At 39.1% G+C, this 24,830-nt stretch overlaps 1 protein-coding gene across 9 annotated transcripts in view; it reads left to right on the forward strand.

Moving 5' to 3' along the window:
• The window catches only part of EYA1 (EYA transcriptional coactivator and phosphatase 1), a gene marked incomplete at both ends in the record, with an annotated part of 350,889 nt that overhangs the window by 192,992 nt on the left and 133,067 nt on the right, over positions 1 to 24,830 (forward strand). For all 9 annotated transcript variants that reach the window (XM_080694448.1, XM_080694452.1, XM_080694453.1 and 6 more), the window contains one exon: positions 18,120 to 18,197. In XM_080694448.1, coding sequence (XP_080550574.1) covers positions 18,120 to 18,197 — 78 coding nt within the window. The remainder of the gene's footprint in view (positions 1 to 18,119; positions 18,198 to 24,830) is intronic.

Genomic DNA, 24,830 nt, shown 5'->3' on the forward strand with positions numbered 1-24,830 from the left:
ACTTCTTTGCAGCTCAGTTTTAAGCAATCTCAGCTCAATTGAAATTAGTGAAATTAGTTAGGTCAACAAAACTTCCATTTAGTTTATACAGTTCCTGGCTTCGCCTCTGCTTATAGATTGTCTTCCCAGAGCCATTTTTTAAAATTTCCTGCCACTACTTGTCCCTATAATGAGGCTAAGAAAACAAGAAAATCTCCTGTATCACAAACCATAACTTCATCTAAAGAACAAACAAGGGAATGGAATAAAGAGGCAGAGAATATTAAGTTTCTTCTTAAGTCTGCTGCCAAATTACCCTAAGTCTCAACGTTGTAGACTCTGTACTCACAGGTTAGTGCCTATTTTCATGGTTCATCTAAGGGATAAAGACAGAAAGAAAGTGAGCTACAGCCTCAAATACTCTTTTTTTTTTCATTTCATAGATAAAAATAAAATTTTCAGTTAAAATAGTTGTTTGTTTCATGTCTCAAAACTTTCAGTTATTCTTTACATTATACTCTGTGAATCAATATTATTGCAGTTAACCGTTGGCATTACCCACTTTATAAATCTTTGAACTATAAAATTCACGTAGGTGAAAATAGTAAAATAGTAACGTAAGCAAGTGCTTGTCTTGTATTGAGAAAAGCAGTGTTCGAAGTTCTGTTGGAAGTGTTTCCAAATGAATTAATGAATATTCTAGTTACTATGAAACAGTTAAAACTTAACCCAGAAGACACTAGTCAATACTTATGTAAACAAAAATTGTGGTCTTTTAACTCTTTTCTCTAGTCTTCCAGGACAGGATGGGATAGAAATTCTTTATTAGAGAGAGTGTTAAAGCATTATTTTTAAGGATTAAGCTTTTGGGTGCTGATGTTTCTATTGATAAATATCAAAGTGTGGAATGTGAAGGAGGATTTCTAATGTTGGGTGGATGGATCACCAACCTCGATTGGCTAAGGCTTTGTGTTGATGTTTGCATTAAATGTGAGAAGTAGTTGGGAACCTTCCCTTCAGAAGGACTCAAAGGTTAGTGCAGTAAAAGGATTTTATTTACCCACCTAATTAGGGCCTTGTTTGCAAAGCAGGGATTCTTCCCATCTTTGTTTTCTCTAGTTGTCTTAAAAGCTTGGGAGCCTGGGATTGGTCAGTTCCCATATTGTTCCTTCCATTGTTTATTTTGGGTTGTCTGTGGGCATGGACCAGAGACAGCTAAAAAGAAGTGTGAGTGAAACCTAGAGCTTGGAACGGGAGTCTTCTCTATTATTAATTCAGATTCAAACTCAAAAAGAAGCTTAAATTGGTCTTAAAACAGATAAATTTGTCCTTAAGTGATGCGAAACCAAATACAGTTGGAATTTGCACTATACATAGTTTCAGGAATTCTGATGGTTATTCAAATAATAATTTTAAATTGGTATATTAGATTTCCAAGATGATACCAGATTATAATCTTGAATTAGGTGACTAAATTATCTGCATTTAAAATCTAGTCAACTGTGTTTTGCATATTTTCAGATGACAGATTAATTCAATTATACACATTTACATTCAAAATCTATTTTGAAGATGTTAAATTATCTGAATTTGTTTTTTCTCATTATTGTTTTGACTTAGAAAATGCAATTCTACACAAGGAGAGTATCTAAGAAATGTTATTTGTAGGAAATATCCAAACTGAAGTGAATGTGTATAAAATTATGGTTTGAGGCTGTGTTTTACAGGCTATATTTATATATCTGTGGTCAAATATTCTGATGTCAATAGAAACATGGTAATCTAATTTTATTATTGTTTACATTCTGCACGTAACTTAGTTTCTGGAAGATTAAGGGGCATCATGAGTAAAGGAATTTCTAAGTGATGTTTTTAGAGTTTGTCTAGAGCCACAAAATTGGCATCTTTATATATTATTCTCAAGCAAAAGACTTGAAATAATGACAAAGTAGTTTATTAGGATTTAATATTTGCTATATTGTGTATATAGGAATAGTTTTCACATGCCTGATGCCAATAATAAAAATAGCTATAGTTAGTGAACAGCTTGTTAGGCGATGTGCTGATCACCCTCTGTTTTGCTTCATTAATCTTCAGAAAATTCCTTGAGATTGCCAAGAGAATGGCTAAGTGTGTGGGCTTGAATCCCAGCTCCATGGTTAGCTGTGTGAACTCAGGCAAATAAGCTTCTGTGTGGCTCAGTTTCCTCATCTATGAAATGGGGCTAACAGTGGAGTTTACATTGGGCTTGCTGTGAGCATGTAATAGGAAACTTGTAACATATTTGGAACTTACTAAGGGCTCAGTGTCTATTAACTCCTATCCAATCTCTCCCATTCCATGCATAAATAATAGTCAGAGCCTTAGAAAGTTATATGCCAAGTTTAAAGGCACATGAGCCATGATGGGTACTACTAATATCTGAGCTGGCATTTATTTATCTCTTTTTGCTCTGTTTTGAGTTCAAAGCCTGGGCTTTCAAGTCACTGGGCTGTTCTATGAAGAGACTGTGATTCTCATCCTCTGCAAAGCCTTTTCTCATCCCTTTCCCCTGAACATCCTGGTGCTCCCTGCTCCACTGGTGGCTGTAAATGGAGAATGTCATTCCCTAACAAATGGCAGAACTGTGCAAGAACCACTGGCAGGCATTTGATGACAAAAGAACTTCTTACACAGATGACTCCCCAGGGTAGTTACATTCTGGTCCTCAGGTTCCCGCGTGCGTGTGTGTGTGTGTGTGTGTGTGTGTGTGTGTGTGTGTGTGATTTCCTCCTGTGGTCAAGCATACACAGTGTGTTACATCAATAGTTTAACTTTTAGGGGCTTGCCTCTAACTAGTTTTCAAAGCTTTAGACTTAATTATAATTCTGTCAGTCGTCTGCCTATGTTAGGCCTCTCTGAGATCAAACAGATGGGGAGTCAGCTCTGCTTTTCATTATAATAGTCATTATTCTGTGCACATTTGGATTGCAGCAGTATTACTGTGAAATTCAAACAGCAGTTGCAGTTTTGCTACTGCTCAGAGTAAATATTTTCTACATCAGGGGCTATTTTTAAGTCTATGGTAAATGTGGTCGCATTTCTCTTGACTTTGAGAACTGGATTGTATCGACCAAATGGCAAGGTGTTGGCATTGGCTAGGTGCTTCATAGGAACAGCAAATGCCAAAGTTGAGAGTTCAGGACATGGGTGGTGTGTTCTAGGAACAGCGAGAACTCCGTACAGCTAGAGGAGAGAGAATGACGAGAAGTAGAGGAGGCAGAGTCAGAAGAATAAAGGGGCGGCCTGCGTGGGCTTTCGGGACAGCAGAGATTCTCACCTGTCAGCATCTGTAGCTCACGGAATCTCTTCTAATCGCATTAGGAATGCCAGTACTTATCACCTGCATGGTTTAGGCTCGTGGTTGCTAGACATTTAGTTTTTTTTTTCATAAACTAATGACTACATATAGACAGCTTACAGTTACTTCCAATTATTGATAGGTTAGAGAGTCAGCTCTGTGGCACTTCTGCCCTGGTTGGGCCACAAATCAGTATGTTCAGAAATGCTTCTCCCCACAGAACATCCTCCAGCTCCCACCAGAAGAGAGGCAAATAAACTTTCATATCTTTTTAGGCATAGATTACTTGCTTTAGGTAATGCTTGTGGTGAGCAGTGCATAGACTAAGTGGTGTGTGTGTGTGTGTGTGTGTGTGTGTGTGTGTGTGTGTGTGTTTTAATTCTCACCTTGTTTACTTGGAATAAGGGCCAAGAGGAATTAATTATCCTCTCTTTGGTTCTTAAGTACACAAAATCATAGAAACAATTATGTATTAGAGATTTTCCATTTTTCTATTTTTACTTTGTACAACAAAAAATTCTGTCTGTCGCATGGCTGTCCTCAGTGATTGCTTTTTAGCTTTTCTAGAAGAGAATGTAAGTCTGAGAATCTAACCAAGGATTTATGTTAAGTTTTAGAACCAACCCCAGAGTTGTTTATAAATGAAAACTTATTATGATTGTATTCGTGGTGATTTGCTGGCTTTGCAGATTTTTCGGTTTTATTTCATGCCTCTAATATCTCATTACACCAAAAAAAAAAAAAAAAAAAGATGAGCTCCACCAAACGCATTCCAAGGAGACGCACTTACATCTACTCCCCATAAAACAAATTGGAGACTTTTTTACTTTGAAAAGGGAAACAAAATCTAAAATACTTACCCATTTTACCACTGCATCAGATACTACTAAGAGGAATTTTAAATACAAAGGATGCTTTTTAGCAAAATAAAATGTGAACCATGAGTCGACTTGAGTTCTTTCTGTTTCCTAAGTACAACATTATACCCTCTACACTGTATTTTAAAACAATCACTGTGGTGACTTTTATGCAGCCAACTTTAAAAAGGTTAAGTGATTGCCAAATATTTTCATAGCATATCAGCTCTATTGGAGAAGAAATTCAAGGGCAAATCAAGCTGATGTCAAAATCCATATTGTTTATGCTCTAAAACATGGATTTTCCAAAACCACTACTTTGGTTAGAAGATCAAAAGCTTGATACTTGCTGAAATGCTTTATCTTCCTTAAATTATTATGTCCCTTTACCTAGTATTAAGACCAAGATAAGGGTGTAGAATATCTACTTATATATCTATTTTGTCTGGTAGAATCTCTAAGGACCTTGAAGGCAGGTCCGACTTGTTCAGTATTGTGTCCACAGCATCTAACAGAGGGCTTGGCACTGAATATATGTTGAACAAATGACCTATGTTATTAAGCAAATAATGTAGTAAGTATTTATAATTATATTACCTAAAATACTACTTCTCTTTATATTGCATGACTAGATTCAAAAAGTTTCTAGAGTTTCTTTTACAGCTTGACATTGACCATACCTCATACCAATTCATACTCACTATAGGCTCCCACCCAGAGCACATCCGCAGTTCACCCTGCCCCGGATTTTGCATTCAATTTGTACTAACTGACCTGCATTTGACCCATTCTAACTTATTATTTCGTAAATGGAAAATTCAACTGTTGGGCTTGAATATCTTCACAATGAGCCAGGCACCATGGCATACACCTGTAATCCCAATACTTGGGAGGCTGAGCTAGAAGGATTGCAGGTTGAAGGCAAGCCTCAAAACTTACTGAGACCCTGTTTAAAAAATAAATAGCTCAGAGGTAGAACGCCCCTGGGTTCAATCCCCAGTACCTCTCCCTAAAATTAGCAGTTATGAAGCAACTTCCACATACTCTAAGAAATGACTGAATGATATAAAGATAAGGCAGTGAGTCTACTTGGGGTTAGTGGGGGTTTTTTGGGAACATGGTAATCTCAAGGTAAAATTTTTCAAAGGTGGGACAAAACTGAACGTGTAGTGATATTTATACACCTTAGTAAGAGGGATAACATGGTTTTACAGTTGTCACAAAGACATCCTAATCAGAAGTGTGTGTGTGTGTGTGTGTGTGCGCGCGCATGCACAGAGATGGGTCCAAGCCAGTCAGCTACTGCAGATTATGGAGGGCCTTGGGTACCAGAGAGGATCTTGGGTACATTTGTGCAGGAGCTGTGAGGCCTGAAGGTTGTACATAGGACAGTGGTATGATTGGGTTTGTGTTTTAAGAATACACTTAAGGAGTATTTTGAAGCTATATTCAAGGTGTGATGAGCAATGAGAAAAGACTCCAGGTGAAAATTAATAAGAGTATTTTATTTGAAATAATATGCTTATTTACATATCATTGTCTCTCTGAGCACAAATTGCCAACTTGTCTTAAGGGCAGAGTAAAGGGGGAAGGGAAGAATATTAAAAATTAGAGGAAATGGTATTGCATGATGGTGAGAGAGCATGCTTTCTGCCGTCAGTCTAATCTGGGTGGAAGATCTCAATTCAGCTGTTTCTGTAAGGCAAATTTGAGAGGCAGCAGGGGAGAAGGTGGGCAGAGTCCTGACTCAGATGCCCTGTGGAAGGCGGGCTCTGCCACTCACCAGCCAACAAGTGGACACTTCTGCCCCAGGCCTCTGCATCCCCGCCTGTGAAATGAAGATGGTAATGGTACCTAGTTTTGCTGGGGTGTTAAATGGTGAACAGAGTCTGACTCCTCTGAAGTTCTTATTGTTTATTTGCTATTATTATCACATCTGAGCCTCTACTATCTTCATTATAAAATGGAGATTGTTCCTGCATTACAGGATGTTAGGAATTATCTAAAATACTTAAGGACAGTTACTGGCATCTATTGCATATTAAATAATACTAAATGTTATAGTTTTTAAAAAGAACACCAGGCGTGGTGGCGCACACTTGTAATCCCCGCGCTTGGGAGGTGGAGACAGGAGGATGGCACAGGTTTGAAGCCAGCCACGCTGGCTTAAGAGACCCTGTTTCAAAAAAAAAAATAGGTCTGGGAGTGTAGCCTGGAGGTAGAAGGGTTTCCTGGAACCCCATGACCACCAAAAAAATATAAATAAATAAATTAATTAATTAATAAAATACAAAAGAAACACGTTCTTTGGGACTGGCTGCTGTAGTGACTCTGCATTAGGAGAGCATGGTTCCTCCTCTCTGAGGTCCTTCATGCTGCCCCACAGCCTGCACAGCACTGGGAGGGTGGGAGGTACTCAGTAAGTACCCATCCAGCTCATGCTCAGTGTGGGAAGGGTCCATGTCCGGGTGCTCCTGTGAAGGATGGAGAAGGGTACTAATCATTTGGTAGATTGATTACATTTTAGGCAAATAAGTCATTTTTCCACATTGATGTGATTGAGGATCTGAGTCCAAGCCAGCTCATCTGCTTCCAATCTTCATACACGAGTTTATTTTACCATCTGCTAATTCGCAACATATACTGATACGCTTTTATTCAGCACCCTGGTAGCCTCAGACTACCCTATAGCCCTGTCCTTTACTGATTATCTAGGTCTGTATCAGAAGAATAAGGATGCTAAAACCCTAATTAGAAAACACTGGACTCTGGTGAATATATAAAAGACAAATTAATTTTAAAGTTTGAAACTACCTGTGTGGCTTTGGGCTAGTTATTCAACATCCTTAATCTGCAGTTTCCTCATCTTTGGAATGACATAATTAAAATAAATGTTTCATAAAGTTGCCATGAAGAACAAGCAAGCTAATGCTTGCTTATGAAGTGCCTAGCACTATGTCTGGCATATAGGAAGTGCTCAGTAAATAGAAACCACATTTAATTCTTTAATTGGTGAAGTTCTGTCTATTAATGTTTATTTATTTATTTATTGGTACTAAGGATTGAACCAGGGACATTCTATCTCTAAGATACACCCCTAAACCTTTAACTTTTCTCTCTCTCTCTCTCTCTCTCTCTCTCTCTCTCTCTCTCTCTCTCTCTCTCTCTCTCTCTCTTGGTTTTGGTTTGTTTTTTGAAATGATCTTGCTAAGTGTTGAGGCTGGCCTTGAATGCAGATCCTCTTGTGTCAGCCTCCCAAGTACTGGGATTACAGGTACACACCACCACACCTGACTTATAAAGTACTTTTTAAATTATTACCCTTTCCTTCTAAAAGCACATAAATATTGCTTTATGCCACAGAGAATGTCGTTTTGCTCAATTCCTAAAATAGGGCAGTCTTTCGATATTGTATGCCATTCTTCCATTCTTTTAAGCTAAAAATAGATCCTACTTTGGCTTCTACATGTAAGTATTTGTTAAAAGTCTTTGAGTGGCACATTTAAGATGTATATTTTTAATGTATATAAATGTTGCTTTAAAGAAAAAGAGCCATAAATATAAACCTTAGTTAATTAGATGAATGTGATACAAATGCTGAAATATTTGGGGGAAATGTTTTCTATCTGCATTTGATTCTGAAATGCATGAAAAATGAGATGGGGTTTTTGGAAGAGTACATACAGAAAAGTAGATGCAGTAAAATGTTAATTGTTCACTCCATGCGGTAGGTTTACAATTGCTCACTACATAATTCTTCCAATGTCTCTGCATGTATGATTAATTGTACAATACAATATTGAGGGGAAATGAAAACAAACATTTATTTAGCTTTTACTGTGTACCAAGAACTCTGCGAGATTCTAGAAGATAGATGATGCTAGCCCTGCCTTAAGGATATCACAGTCTGCTTGGGGGACACATGACTTTTTGAACATTTGGCAAAAATTAAAGGGCAATAATATGTTCTAAATTAAGTAGGGTAGGCTTTCCGTCTGTGGTTTAGAGTTCCCTAGGAGTGGGAGAACTAGTACCTAATTCTTCTGTGAAAAAAAATCTTTGTCTACTGGGTGAGAAAATTAGCAAGCCACAATATACATCTAAATTCATTCATATATGGACATTCTGTTGTGCTTTTTTTAATACAAATCTTTGTAGATTCATAGTAGGCTTTTTGCATTGTGTACCTTCTCCATCGACAGATTAAAAATAGGCTATCATTCAAGTTCTAAAATTATTTTGGTGTTTGAAAGAGGGCTTCATTCTCAAGAAGGTTAGAAGCCACTGATCCTAACAAAAGTGCCTTCAGAGTTGAGAAGAAAGGGCTCTTCAGCTTGCTAAGGACTGGCCAGGCTTCAAGGAGGGGATGGAATCTGAGCCGAGTGTTGGGAAATGGGTAGAATTCGAATAGGTCCAGAGGAGATGGAATGCATTCTAAATGAGGGAACAATATGAACAAAGGTAGGATAGTCTGGGAGACTGTGAGGAGACCAGTTTAGCTGAAGAAGGAATTGATAGTAGATAAGGTTGGAAGGATCATCTGGAGCCAAACTATGGAGGACCCTGAGGACGAGGCGAAGGAATTTGGACTTCATCCTGTAGCCAGGAGAGTAGCCAGGGGATATTTTGAGCAAGGGACTGATACGGTGAAGTGTTTTGTGTTTTAGGTATTAATCTGGCACCAATTTCAAAGATAGATTGGATTGGGGAGAGATGAGCTACAGTACCGAGGCCTGTACAATCTGTACAGATTTTATGTGTTAGGAACTTGAACTAGTGGGATAAGAATGAGAATTGCCAAAAAAAGAAAAAGAAAAAAAGAGAATTGCACAGACAATTCAGAGGAGCAGTCAATATTTTACATACATACCCTGAAGTTCAAGTTTAATCAATATATATCAATATGGTTTTTAGAAGGTTGTGCACATTATGTTATTTTGAAGAGCTATTATTTTTTCTACCCCCCCCCCCCTTTTTGCGGTACTAGGGATGGAACTCAGGGGCATTCTATCTCTGAGCTACACCCTAGCCCTATTTTCCTATTTTTTTTCTTTTTTCTTTTTTTTTTTTTTAGTCTTTAATTTGAAACAGGGTCTCACTGAGTTGCAAAGGAACTCACTAAGTAGCTGAGGCTGTCCGTGAACCTTGATACTCCTGTCTCAGCCTCCCAAATGCTGGGATTAGAAGCATGCTCCACCATGCCCGGCTTCTACCCTCTTTTAAAATAAAAAAAGATGAATTTAGTATTTGGAGGGATAAAGATTTCAATTCAGGCTTTAGAGCCAATTTAAATAGAAAAAGATACCTCATTTGCTAAATAGGAATTTAGAAGACAAAACATTAAGTTCATACATCTAAATACTTTTTGACAAGAAAATAGTTAAATGGCTACTTACAGTAGTTAATTCATGTGTTTTTAAAATATGATATATAAAATGTATAAATATAGAGATATTACTATTGTCTATTTTTACATTTTATATAAAAATTTTATTATCTTCATATTATGTCTTTGGTGTCTTTTTCCCCATTTTTAATCATTTGACAGTTTCTAATAGTATACATTTCATTTCTGCCCAAAAGTTTGAGAAAGAAACTCCTTGAACTTATGAGTGATATTGTCACTGAATCTCAGCCCTAACATTACATGATTGTGCTCTTTTTTTTGTGATTGCTACAGCATAATCATGTGCAGAGTTGTTTTATGAATGGCTTTTTGAGGCATATTTGGCAATATCCAGTATTTGCCACTGGTTGGCCATGCCCCATGAATTATTATTAAATCTATGATAACTTAGTTATCTCTCTCTTCACTGATTCAGGCAGAGTCCTCTCTACTTATGCAAATTAATATTGATTGATATCATTTAATGGTAGTGTATCTTTTTCAGATAGTGCTTTAACAAAATAGCATAAATATGTTCACATGTGTGCTGTCAAGGAAACACTTTGCAAGAACTCCACATAAGCTTGCTAAGTGGTAATTTGGGAGGAATAAAATTCATCTTATGTTTGGACAATATTCTTAATGGCCTGTGCAATGTGGCTCATGGTATGAAATTGAGTGCAATCTGTTTTTTAGGTCAGTTGCAAACTTTTACCTTTTTCCATTCCTCTGTAAAGGCTGAGTACCAACTCTAAGGCCTGGCATTGTACTAAATTCTATAGAGATACAAAAATGGAAAATGATATAACTCCTATCATGGAATTTTTGTCATATGTTAAAATTAATAAGTCTATGAAAAATAGAGATGGAATGGAATATATATTATAAAGGAAGCACAAGCACAGACTTAGTTAGAAGTTCAAGAGAAAAAAATTATCCCTGAGTGAGTAGATCAATAGAAGATCAGGGAAGACTTAATGAAACAAGTGGGATTTTGTTTGACATTTCAAGCATATGATTTATTCATATGGGAGGTTTATAGAATATTTAATGTCAAATGAACAGACAGTAGCAAAACTGTAGAAGGGAGGAAGTACTAAACATTTTAGGTAAGTTTGTTTTAAATGTCTCTATATAGGGATGTGTAGCGCTGCATTTGTAGAAGGGAATTATAGGGGCATGCAGGAAAGTCTGGACAATTATATGAGACAGCACGTTTTTAATACTCTTGTCTTCTTATAAATTACCAGATTTTATGCAAATATAAAGTATGTAGAAAGAAACAGGAAGTAAAGAAAAATTGGAGCCTCTAATACATGATTAGGGAAGAGAAAATTCCAGAGAAAAGGGAAGAGCCCGCTAAAGATCTCAGAGTCAAGAGCACTGAGAAAATCTGAGCTCTGAAGAGATGCTCAAAAAAATCTTCCTGAAGTAGGGACAGCAGCAGTCATGAGGCCAATTGCTAACTTACACAAGAGAACAGGCAGAAGATAATTAGGTTAATGGTCATGAAATTGAAAAGGAAGTTATGAAAGATTAGAATGGAAGAAGTTATAGACTTGATATATTAGTCATATTTCTATCTCTATAACAAATACCTGGGATGATCAACTTTCAAAGAAAAGAGGTCTATTTCGGCTTGCAGTGTTGCAGTTTTCAGTCTCTTTTGCCTTTGGACCTATGACAAAGCATCACATCATGGCAGGGACATAGGAGAGAAAGAGGAAGGACCAGTTACACAACTTTCTTTGAGGGTACACTCCCCATAACCTCAAGACTCCCTGCTAGGCTACAACCTCTCAGTAGCATCATACATGGCCCCTAGGGGCTTATGATCCAAAATGTTGCACTTGTCAATGGGGTCCGAGGAAAGAAGCAGCAGAAGAAATCAGGGTGAAAAGGAAATTTTTATTCTATGTTGATAATATTAAGCAAAAGAGAGATGACCACTACAGAGGAATAAGGTGGTGATTTTATGTTTGGGTAGGCTGAATCTGACCCTTGACCAGCAAGGGCGTAGTCTAATTGGGATGTGGGAATTGGTCACAGTGAAAAAAAGGTACATGCAGATAAAGATTTAGAAGTTTTCTGCATAAAGGTCATTTTTAAAGAATGATCACCAAAAGGTCAAATATTGTGATGAAAATTCAGAAAGGTGAGGAGGTGAAATGATAGGACCACAGAGTAGGCAAAAGAACATAAAAAGAAAGATACATGGAGGGAAAGGGAACCATTGTATTGTGTTGAACAGTGATGAGCAAACTGCCAAGTGGAAAGACCCATTCTTCAGAAGTACTAAAGGAAATCAAGACTGAGAAAAGTGTGAACTGGGCATTTTGAAAAGGCCTTTTAGTAAAGTAGATACAAAAGATTTGATGCAAAGGGTTAAAGAGAGAGTAGGTAATAAGGTTTTGAAACAATTGTTCAGGAAGCTTCATGGTAAAAGAAGACAACTGGAAAAGTACCACAGTCCAGAGAAAACCTTTTAAAAATTAGAGGAAGGGCTGAAAGTATGGCTCAGTGGTAAAACCCAGCATGTTTAAGGCCCTGGGTTTTATTCCTGGTGCTGCAAAAAAATTTTTTTTGAAAAGGAGAGACCTGTTTCTTTAGAAAGGAGGGAAGTGGCCTCTTGAAATAGAAATATTGGAGATACTGAAAAACCAAATAATAAGATCTCCTTACAAAGGCAGTTTGGAAGAGGCACCAAGGTAAAGATAAAGTACTGCCAAGGGAAAGGGAACTTCCACGGGAATTACTCAGTAGAAAACCGGGAAATGTTGCAAGATGACAGATTTAATGCAATTTCAACATCCTTCATAAAACAGTGGGTGAGGACATGTGCTAAGAGGGTGGGGAGTGAAGTAGGATTCCAGGCTTGAGGAAAGTAGAAAAGGCTCAACGGTGGCTATTTCAGATGGTTGATTCAGAAGATGGAAAAGGGGAACTGTCAAGGAGCACGATGACCCAGGGGAATAAAGGCCTGAATTTATACGGGCTCTGTCAGTGTGCCGTGCGTGACTTATTCTCCTATGCTCATCCATCCAGAACAGCAGCTGGGGGATGAACAGTGAAAGACTGCCCATCTTGGAATTAGGGTTTTCAAAAAAAGATGGCTAGTAAAATGAGAAACACAGTATTCTTAAGATAATGGGGATGTGAAGTGGATATTTTTGGCTCTGGATTCCAGACTTGGCAAGTGAGACTGTGAAGCAGAGTAGGGACAGGAGAGAGTTTTGGAAAGATAGGGTATTAATGATGAGCATTAAGAGCATGTCTGGCAAAAAAAAAGTAAGTGAATAACAGAAATGCAAGAGTTTCTAATGGAGTTTGGACAGTGGTGTAGCTGAACCATTATCAAAATTGAACAAAGGTGAGTCTCATCACAGCAAAAGAAATAAAGGAGTCATAAGGAATAGTAGAGGGATGATGACCTGAGTTTTAGAAATCCCTTAGTATCATACTAAGAAATTGAAAAGAAGACAGAATTGTGCCAAGCAAAGACATCTAAGAAAGGTTGTGAGATTAGTTTAGGTACTGACTGGGAAGACCTGCTAGTCACCCAGGCCAGCACCTTCCCTGTGCTTTCCTGGGGGAATGCTTCGTAACACAGGCTGGCTCTTAGTCTTCCAGGCAACTATCTGTTGGGGTGACCTTGATTAAAGTACACCAAATGCCAGTCTTGATGAGATGCACCAAATGCCAGTTTTCTCTAATTGACTTATCATCGCATCAGAGATTTATTTTCAGGACCACAACATACAAAGCATAACCAGAAGTTACTTGATGAACATTGAATCATGGTGCAGTGGATTAGTTAGGCAATCTTGATAGCTGACATCATCAAGCTCCAATGGCTTATTAGACAAATTTCCACTTAAATTTATGGTGAAGAAAGGTGGGTCTGTCATTTTCACAGGCCAGATTACTCTAAAAAGTACTAAAGGGAGACAGGTTCTTTGTCTCCTCAAATTCTTGGTCCCAACTGCCTTGTATAACATTCTCCTCTTGGTCTGCTTCTTCAGAAAGAACATGTATTTATTGTTATGACCAAGGTATCACTTGTCTTAATGTGACTATAATTTGGTCCTGTTTTCTTGAGTTATTGCTAAGTTACTTTGATTTGATTTGGGCTCTCTGGAGACATAGCATCACAGTTGACCCTAGACAAGTCACTTCATTTTAGAGTCTTCCCATTTTCTTTGCAAAGTATAAGCTTAACTTTCAAGATTTTTGACCCAGTTATCTGTGTTTTAAAATTTCTGTGGGCTGGGGTTGTACCTCATAGGTAGAGCTTTTGCCTACTATGAGTGAAACTCCACATTCAGTCCCCAACACTGTAAATAAAGAGATAGATAGATAGATAGATAGATGCTTTGGTTTTTCATAATTAAAGCCCTGATATAATGATAAAGTGACTGACTTTAAAAGCTTGGGCTCTAGACCACTTAGCACAGTGCTAGGTGATTTATAATTGACTATATATCTGTAATTGATTATAAATGATTATAAGCTTATAATCATTTTTCTTCTTTTTATAATCATTTCTTATCCTTACATGAGTATATATAATTATATCCATATATAATTTCCACTAACGGATGAGAAATCTGAGACACAGAGAAACTAAGTAACTTAATCCAGGTTCATGCTGTTGATGCTAAAGCTAGATTGAAATTCAGCTGATAATTCCAAATCTAGTACTCTTAACACTTCATTCTTTGTTACTTCTTGGTATTAAATCCCAGGAGAAGGGCAAAAGGTGTCTAGCCCAACAGCATTAGATATTATAGCTACTGCTATATGACGAATACAGTTTTAGCTTCTACTTTACCTAATTTTTTATGAATCTTTACTGTATTCTTGTAATGTGGAAAAATTTTTAAAGTTTCTACCTGAGATCATTAAGGCCAAAGAATCAAGTACACATTAGAAAGTCTTGTAGCAGGTAATTGGATTCTCTGACTCCCACAGCAAGGCTGACAGGCATTCACAGGGGGAGTCTGTGGTACACCCAGAGAGTAGCAGTTGCCCAGCAGAACTCAGGCCTGGCATGAATGACCTGGTAAGGGAGTCAAAGGAACAAAGAGGAACTTCTGGGCTTTTTAAAGGATGAATATAAGTAGATCCTTAAACACCAGATGGAAGATTGGAAACTCAAAGTGGTAGAAAAAGAGACATACTGAAGTGGCAAATGAGAACAAAAATAGATATATTCTAATAGATCGAAGTCATGTAACAAAGAATAACGTCTGGTGAAAGGAACACTGGTTAGAGGAGAGCAGATCTTTCACGGATTTTGCTTTTCAGACAGGTGGCTTAGGTGGGACAGTTCTCAGATGTTATACTACCTCAGATATCTAAGACTTAAAACAAGTCAGCATGTGGTGTTTTTAAATCTGAAGCCTCGGGGAGAAGCTCTGTTATGTCATCCATGGCCTATTGATAAATGTGACTGCACTGGTGGGGATGAAGCAGGTCATGTTTTGGTGGCTAGAGATTATTCTTGTCTTTATAACTCTCCAGTGGGTGTATGGTTGACAACAACAAAGCCAGAAGTATGTCTGTTCTTTTAGGCTTTCTCTGGGAGGCTATTTTACATCACAATCAATCACCAGTCTTTTTAGCATCAGGTCCCTGGTGATCAGAGTATTCAGTGACAGTACCTGATACGATCATGAATATCCTGGTAGTTACTTTAAGTACATCCTCTGCTCTTCAATAGTAAGCCTTTTTTAAAATCGGAGTCATTGGGAGTCTTTATTCCTTAGTGTATAGATGGGTATATTTGAACAAAGACACAAAGAATTGAACTTGGGACCTAAAAGAAGAAGTATCATCTTCCCTTCCCTTCTATTCTTTTTGCATAGTTTTAATGGATTTCACTTGTAATTGAATGTGCCTCTGGGGAATGAAAGTTAACATTTGATTAAGCTAAAGATATGGAGAAATGAAGAAGAGCTGGTATGGATTTGGAGGTATAGGAATAGGACTGGTTGTGCTATAGGCAAGCTTTCACAAAGTTACTGTACAGTCAAGCTACAAAACCATAGACCTTAAATTTGGCAGACTTAGAAATAATTTGGACTAACATCCTATGCAGTGAAGGAATTACTTCTTCATCTTTTCCTGACATTTGGGTATGATACTTCTCCTTGATATATTCCATCAAACATCACTTGACCTGGAAGCTCAGTGGACCTTGGAGGCCAGGAACTGGTGGGATCTCCCTTACACTCTGTCCACAGTGCAGGACGCTGGGCCTCCCCTGCCTGGCTCTGTTGTAGAGAAGCCTTAACTGTGGCAAGTGCCACTTAACTACCATTTCTTTCTTCAAGCGTTGGTTATGGGACTTGGAATAAAAAAAATCCAAAATTAAAACAAATTTCTGCATTGGACAGCTTCTTTCCCTATTCTCTGATTTCATTTTCTTACATGGGAGACAAGAAGACAGCACCAACCGGCGAGTTTGTAAATGCATTCAGAGACCTACTTGAGGACTCTCTTGAAAGATTATTGATAATGTCTATAAAGACTCTGATATATAGTAGGCACATTATAGGACCTGAGGGGTTCCATTGTACCTAACTCTAATCTTTTGCTCAGCATGTGGGATGTAATTCTGAGTTCTAAATCCCAGTGGTGATCTAAGAGTAAAACAGAACTACTGCCAAATGTATACAGAGCGTCATATATGTTCTTAATACGGGAGATACGTGTAATTGGACAGTTGAGTAGAACACTTAGAAACTGCACTGTTGGAGTAGTTTCTACAGAATGCTGGCTTTCCTAAAGCTGTGGCAGTGCAGTTATGAAAAGCAATATCATCATCTTGCTGGTGGCATGGAGAGAGGAGGGTAATACAGGCTTATGTCAGAATTTATTAGCATCAAGTAGGACTTCTAACCCAAAACAACTGGCAGAAAAGTGGAAACTTCAGTTACAACTTCAGTTTCACTGTTGTGTGGTCTATATGAAAACAATCAGGCAGTGTGATTCCCATTAGTCTCGCTGTTTTTTCTCCCAAACTTGTTTAGAAACTACCTAAATGATTTTTTTGAAAATGACTACCTGGTGCATTTATTTATAATACCCATTTTGTTTTTTAATATTTTTATTGGTGCTTTATGGTTTCACATCATACATTCAAACTATTCAGCATGCATTGTCAAATATTTGAGGCAGGCCCAGGAGCAGCATAAGTTTGTCTTCTGCGTGGTGTTTCTGAGATCGGCCCCTTCAGAGAAGGAAGAGCTGAGATTCTCTCTCATTCTCTCCCCTTTCAGAATGGGTTTGTGAACAAACGTCCATGTTTTTCTCTTGTTGAAGCCATTATTTCAGGGAACATATTCTGGATTTTTTGCTTATCTTTAGAATATTACTGCGGTTTTTCTGAAAACTTGTCAGTGGGGAATGAACAACTTCCACAAAGTCAGTTAAACACATTTCAATGATGCCAATCCATCAAAAGTTTCTAGGAACACCAAGCACGATGCCTGTAATCTCAGTGCTTAGGAGGCTGAGACAGGAGGATCACAGATTGGTGGCCAACCTCAGCAGCTCAGCACGGTTCTTAGCAACTTAGCAAGATCTTGTTTCCAGATAAAAAATAAAATAGGGCAGGGGTGTAGCTTGGAGTAGAATGCCCCTGGGTTCAATTCCCAGCACCAAACCAAACCTAACAAAAACAAACAAACAAAAGGTTCTAGGTAAAACAATTTTCCAGCTCTACATTATAAAAATAAAAGGAAAGAAAATCTAAGCTAGGGGACAAAGGCAGATTTCTGAAGTAGTCTGGCTCATTTAGTTTTGTGGGGGTACAGTCATTCTATCACTCTATCAGGGGCGTGGATCTATAATATAAATCAAATAGTTATGTTTCCCCCAAAAGGGACTTTATCAAAGATCATGTATACATTCCACACACTATCTGCTATTAGTATTATTTCAAAATGGAAACTTCATTTCTTCTTCATAGTATGTTTATCAAATATTGGTGAATTGGCAGTCTGATATGGCTTTGTGAAAATAATCCATTAAACTCAGGACTGTGTTTTTGGTCCGTGCTAGATAACCGAGAAAGCCCTTGGGTGGCATGTGTGGTGTATATATGCACACCTGCCCCAAGCATCATGAAAGCCTGTTGGTGTTTAGGACAGTCACACATTTCTTGCTTCTCTAAATATTTTTGTTCTGTTTGGCCAGATAACAGATTTTTTTCTGTAACTGCCAGAAAATAATTTCACATCACACTACCTATATTTTGAAAGATGTTATTATTAATAAGTAACTTAATAAACATATAAGACATATTGAATTAACTTAAAGTTCTGCTTTTAAAGGGTAACATAATAATAGATTGTTTTCTTAGGGAAAAACTTGGCATGTGAATGCATTTTTAGAAGAGATTCTGTTAGGAATATTAATCTTATTTAGGTTCAAATGGGAAAAGATTGCTTTTGAATTAATTTCTCATCAGTATTTTGAACATTGTATCTTCTCTGCCATGCTTTTACAAATAACTATTAATTGGGTATATGATATATGTTTATTTTTATAGTTAAAACAGAGCCAATGAGCAGCAGTGAAATAGCATCAACAACAGCAGACGGGTCTTTAGACAATTTCTCAGGTTCAGGTAAGGAATAAATATTAGATTTCACATTAATATTAGACATAGTCTTTCCTAGCTTATTTACATATATAGATATATGTGTGTATTAATGTATGCATATATGCAGATACAGATATAAAATATAGCCATGTTCAGAATCACATATGAACAAATCTGATGTTTCTATTCAGTGTTATAAAGTGTTTGCTAAAAATGGTGTCCAATAAAGGAGATAAAGGGGCTTATGGTCTCTTTATTATGCTCATGATTCCTCTTTCTCTCTCTCCCTCCTCCCTCCCTCCATCCCTCCCTCCCTCCCTCTCTCTCCCTCCTCCCTGCCTCTCTCCTCCTCCTCCTCCTCCTCCTCCTCCTCCTCCTCCTCCTCCTCCTCCTCCTCCTTTTTCTTCTCGCTCTCACTCTCTCTCTTTCACATGAAATCCAGGGGCATTCTACCTCCAAGTCTTATTTTTTATTTTGAAACAAGGTCTTACTAAGTTGCAGAGGGCCTCACTAAGTAACTGAGGTTAGTCTCAAAATTTTAATCCTACTGTCTCAGCTTCCCAAGTACTGCAATTACAAGCATGCATCACCACGCCTGGCTCTTTCTCTCTCATTTATATCCTCTTTCTAAACACAAGAATTTATGTAGAATGATTTCCATTCATTCAAGTTTGTTTTATACCCCCTAGATAGAGTTACCAAGCTCCTAAGTAACTCATATATGTGTGTGTGTATATGTGTGTGTGTGTGTGTGTGTGTGTGTGTAAACTATATATCTAAATTAAATAGACTGTAAAAACATTAAATGTTTAAGGCAATTTTTGTCTCTTTCTCATTAATAAAATCTCCAATGAACAAAATATCTGGCAATAATAGAGTAACTGTGAAAACCTGATTAGATATTTGCCAAGTTATCCAACTTGGACATTCAAAAATTGTTTATAGAGGAGACAATTCTTAAATGTTTAGCCTTTTTCATATTCTCTGCTGTATTTATAAGACTTCTCAATCAGAAATGCTGTACTTTCATAAATTTGTGATCACTTGATCTAGTTCTCGGGATCATTTATTTAATACAACAGAAAGTAATTCTATGTAGATATAAAATGAAGTATACACACATACCTTTATACTAATGATACCATCTCAAAGCAATAAGGAAACAACAAAGCATACTATATCCCTTTGTTCTTTCATAAAACATTGCCTGGTATTGGTTTATGCTTGATTCTTCCATGAGTTCACAGTTAGGTAATACCGGTCCTAGTTCAAGACCTAATGGCGTGAACAAATGACCAAGCCATCACAGTCTAGTGTGGTATAGGGAAGGCTGGGGAGCCATAAGGACACCCAGAAAGGGACCCAGTGGAGTCCAGGCTGGGGTGGGCTGCTCAGGGAAGGTGTCCTGGCGTGGACACCAGCTTTAAAAAGTGAATAGGAGGAAAGTACCTGTGGGACCAGGGACGGGGATGGTGGGCAGATGGGGCTGTCCACGGGAGGGGGCTGTGCACAGAGGGAGATTGTTGATGGCTCCACATTCCCAATGGGTACAGGTGAGGAGTGCTGCACAGGAGGCAGACCAGAGTCTGGAGAAACTTGTGGATCCTGTGTGGAGTTAGCTTTATCCTAAGTGTGATGGGAGGTTTCAGAAGAAAAAGCAGCATGCCTGTATCCATAATCCAGAGTCCTGTCTGTCCAGGATTGGCAGATGGATTAGAGGCAGCGAGCTGACATGGAGAGGCCAGTCAGAAGATATTTTTGTATTGATTTTCAGAAGAAAGGAAATATTGGTGATCTGAGAGAAAGTGCTGGCAATGAGTGTGGTAAGCCAGGGAATTCGATGTCTTTATGAAGTAGAATTGATAGTCATTAGTGACCAGTGGCTATAGAGATGAGCCTGACACAGGGGGAAGTTAAGAATTCAGGACTAAGGAGCATGACTGACAAAGAAAGATCATCTCAGTTTGGGCACAATGAATGTGAGTTATCATTGCACCTGAAGATGTAACTTATCTCCAAGTCTCAGATCCAGAAAGAAAGAAAGAAAGAAAGAAAGAAAGAAAGAAAGAAAGGAAGGAAGGAAGGAAGAGAAGCTCTGATGGATGTAGCCTATAGCAGTTTTAGTGGGCAGATGGGCTTCACTATCATTTTCCCAACTGGATCACATCCCACTTCTGTCTCCAACATAGTTCCCAAGCACATAGCTTGAACTCATTAAGTTTATTGAATGGTGGGTGATTTAAAGAACAAGGAAAGGAGAGAGAAAGATCCCTCAAGTCCACAGTGGCAAAAGGGGGGGAAGAGAGAGCAGCCCAGAGACAAAGAGATGAGTGTGAGAAGGTCAGGGTGACTTCATGCTGCGAGCACAGACTCTCTGCGTAATTGACAAGGAAAGTTCCTAATGGAGCAGCAGTAGCTTTAACCCAACACAGAAGTGGATCCTCCTGGAAGAGGAGTAAATCTCACACTAAAACATCATGGGGACTGTGGTAGAAGGTAATGAGGAGCAATTTGACATGGAGGAGAGGGCAACATGTTAGGGAATTCTTGTCTGATTCCTTGGAAAGCTACAGGTCCCCACCATCTGGCCCTGGCACCAACCCTGCTGCTCATCAGTGCTCTGCCATTCTGAATGGGCTCCCAGCACAGGCCAGGGTGCTGGCCGTCCCTTCCCCATGCACTTGCCTGACCCCTTATTACCCTCAGGTGGGTGCTCACATCTCTCCTTCTGTGAGAGGCCCACCTGGACCACCTTCTCTGTGTCGCCAGCTCTCCCCATGCCCCTGCTCTGCAGGTGGGATCCTCCCTCCTCTTTCCTCTCACCAAGAACTTCATAATTTACTTGTGCATTAAGTTTATTATTGGACTCGTGCCCCACCAAAGCATAAGCCCAAGAGGCACGGATTTTGTCTTGTTTTGTTCATTTCTGTGTCCCCAATACCTAACACAGTGCCTGGCACATATTAGGTACTCCTATTTGCTTGATGATTCCACTGGTGAATGGATTGGTGGTGGCTTTCTCTTTTTCCTTGAAGTGGCTCAGAATGAGAGTAGTGATTGGCTTGTGAGCCTGGTGAGTTGGAGGACACAGAAACAGGTGCTGGGTGGAATGGGAAGCAGGAGGCTGCTTAGAATATGGAAGGAGATTGACAGTAGAGACACAGGTCCAAACAGTGCTGGAGCTGTCAAATTCAGAACCTTTGTGATGAAGTGATTCTTCTCTACGAGGGCTAGCAGCTTGGGAAAACAGACAATTGGTTTACTTCAGGGGTGAGGACTTGCCAAGTAAAGTGAGGGAGAGAGTAGGGTAAGAGAATTTGAGAGTATCCATAAAAGAACAGTTTAATTATTCAACTACCTGATATAGATAGAAAAGATGGGCCTAGTAATTTGAGGTAAGGATGTCAGGGGTCCTACATCTCTTGATGAGGTTGTAGAACAAAAAATGAGAACAGAAGAATGAAAATTTTGGAAAGAGAGTAACATTCCTTATTCTCAAATTTCAGCGAGACCACCACTATACGCTTCTCTAAGTTAGTTCATTGTCCTTCCCTTCTATAGCCTTCACCACTACTTTTAAAATTATTTGCCAGTGTCTATATTCCTGCTAAGCTATAGCCTCATGAGAACAGGGATTCTGTCTGTCTTATCCATACTTAGAGTCCAATAACCATCATGGTACTGGGCAAACTGAAGATACTCAGCAAATGCGTGCTAAGTAAATGAATGAATTCCTGTGGCTTGAGACCATAGAAAGGGGAAGGAAGAGGTCAGGAGGTGGTTTGAGTTTGATTCAGATAGAAAGCCAGAGTGAAGGAGAAAAGTTTAGGTGTCTAACTGAGGATAACTTTGAGGTTTATCAGGAGATGCTGACAAATACGAAAGTTTTGATAAATACAAGGCATTGCCCAGGAGGTAGATTGAGCATAGAAGTGCTGAGGAGCCCTCAAGGACCTCCGGAGAGGGTCATTTCTTTCACAAGAGTGGGAAACGGCAACAATGACATGTTTTCCAGGGCCTTTGTCATCTGGAGTCTTTATTTGGGACAGATATGTAGAAGAAGCAAGAGCCTTTGGAAACAGCTGAGATGAAGGTGGAAAGATGATTTGGTGCCAAAGCTAGAAAGGATGATGCTTTACATAGATTGCTTCTCTGTCTTGGACACATGGACACATGGGTTTGTCTAAGGAGTTGGCCCAAGGTGTAGGAAGCACACAGCACCATGGAGATGGATATTCTTTTACTGTCTTTTACATTTTTTCTCCCTTCCTCCCTTCCTGTTATCCCCCCCCCCTCCCTGTGGATCTGGGGATGCAACCTAGGGGCCTTTGACCTCCAAGCCACATCCCCTGCCCTATTTTTATTCTTTTTACTTTGAAACAGGGTCTCACTGAGTTGCAGAGGGCCTCACTAAGTAGCTGAGGCTGTCCATGAACCGCGATTCTCTGGTTTCAGCCTCCCAAATGCTGGGATTACAAGCATGCACCACCACGCCCAGCTCCTGTTCTCCTTTTAATGAGTAAAGATACAAAAATCAAGGAGTATTGGAATGGCTGTGAAAAAGCCTCTGGATTTTCAATAGAAAGAACTTTTCAAACCTCCATGTCCAAGTAGATATTTCTCCTGTGGCCACCTTTCCTACTTCCTTGTCTTTAGTGGCTTAAAAACTCATATACACTTGAAAACGCCCCTCCTGACTATTCTTAGTGTCTCTAGGAAAAAAGACAACAAGGAAAAGGAGAAATTGAGCCACTTTGATGTTGGAGATAGCAGCTCCACATCTGTCTTTCAAGGAACTCTAGCATTCAAAATCACTAAGAAGGCCATGAGGCGCCCTCTTCTCCAGGAAATCCCTCAGGTATCCTGGTGTGGGGACACTGAAAGAGCCTGGCTAGTTTTCCAGTGCGTGTAGCTGAAAATTGCAAGGTTACTTAACTTGTTTTGAAAACAGGGTAATATTTTGTCTACTTACTCTTTGCTAATGAAAATATCTTAATGATTTAAATTTTAAGAGCCACAGTGACTGAAAATAATGTGTTTGTGATGGATGTCTTCACCTGCCACATCTGTAATTTTCATAATGTCTAAAATTGTTGTTTAGTAAGATGCCAGGGTTGATACTTAGTATACAAAGTTGATATCTGATAATATTTGAAAATAGAAACAGGAATGTGTCTGGAAAAGACAAAAACCTATCCTGCGTGCCAAATATGGTTTCTTTATTTTTAGTGGATCCTAAAATTACAACTTTTGTGGGTCTGATTCATTCATTCAACTTTTTTTTAAGTACCTACTATGTACCAAGCAGCATTTCATTCAGTAGGAATGAAACACTGAAAAGGTGGATAAGTCCCTGCCTTAATGGAGCCTTCGTTCTGATGGGAGGGAAAGACAGTGCAAAGATAAGTGGTGCATCAGTGTAGGTGACTTGTCTCCTGAGAAGTGCTGTGAAGAAAGTAAAAACTGATGCCGGGCGTGGTGGCGCACGCTTGTAATCCCTGTGCTTGGGAGGTGGAGACAGGAGGATCGCGCTGGTTCAAAGCCAGCCCTGCTGGCTTAAGAGACACTGTTTCTAAAAAAAAAAAAAAAAAAAAAAGTATAAAATAGGTCTGGGAGTGTAGCCCGGAGGTAGAAGGGCTTCCAGGAACCCCAGTGCCACCAAAAAAAAAAAAAAAAAAAAAAGAAAGAAGAAAGAAAGAAAGAAAGAAAGAAAGAAAGAAAGAAAGAAAGAAAGAGCTGATCAAAGAACATAATGGAAGAGTAGGTGGGGACCTGTTCAAGGGGAGGCCTCGGGCCAGGGACTTGAGACCATAGGTCCTAGTGAAGGGAGGAAATAAATTTGGGTTGAGGACAGTGGTGGGCTTGGAATTGAGGGGAAGATGAATGTGGCATGAGGGGCTCACTGTTGCATGGAGGAGGCTGTCTGGGGTGAAGCACTGGAAAGGGACAGGGGGTTAGCAAGGAGACCAGCATTTACCTTGCGCAGAGAAACAATGTCCATGTTAGCTCACCATCCTAGAAGCGCCATTGAGGCACATTTAAATGTGCCAAGATTGTATTAGGAGAAAGAAGTGGAAGAGGGTAGGGAGGTGAGGTTAAGGGGAGGCACTTGGGCTGACTTTCAGTCTAATGACATTTCAGGAAGGCCAGTAGAAGAGACGTAGGCCTCCCAGGAAGAAGCCTGCTTTCCTGTCCCAATGCACTGCCATTGGCCAGCCCGTGCAAGGGTGGATTCCCTGTGTTTGTATGGGTGGATTTCAGAGCATGGCTGCTGGGCTCTCCTTTGGTTATATCCCCTGCAGTGGGAGATGCAAGAGGTGCTTCCTCTGGTTGCTATGGTGATTGGAACAGAGTAACAGATGAGAAGAAGTGAGAAGCTGTCAGATTTGAAATTTATTTTGGAGGCAGAGCTGACTGGACTTAGATGAAATGGTATGCCGGTGTTTGGAAAAGAGAAGAGTCAAAACTTATTTCTCAGCTCTTGACTTGGTTTTCTGGCTGAAGGATTTTTTAAAATAAATGTTTATTGGTGCATTGTAGTTTCTCATCAGTCCTCTATTGGAGGACTTGGCAAAAATCTTCTCCCATTCTCTTGGCTCTCAGTTGAGATTCTTGATAGTTTCCTTTGCTGTACAGAAGCTCTTCAGTTTCATGCAA

This window comes from Muscardinus avellanarius, assembly GCF_963383645.1.
Source record: "Muscardinus avellanarius genome assembly, chromosome: 4".
In the NCBI taxonomy this organism is placed as follows: Eukaryota; Metazoa; Chordata; class Mammalia; order Rodentia; family Gliridae; genus Muscardinus; species Muscardinus avellanarius.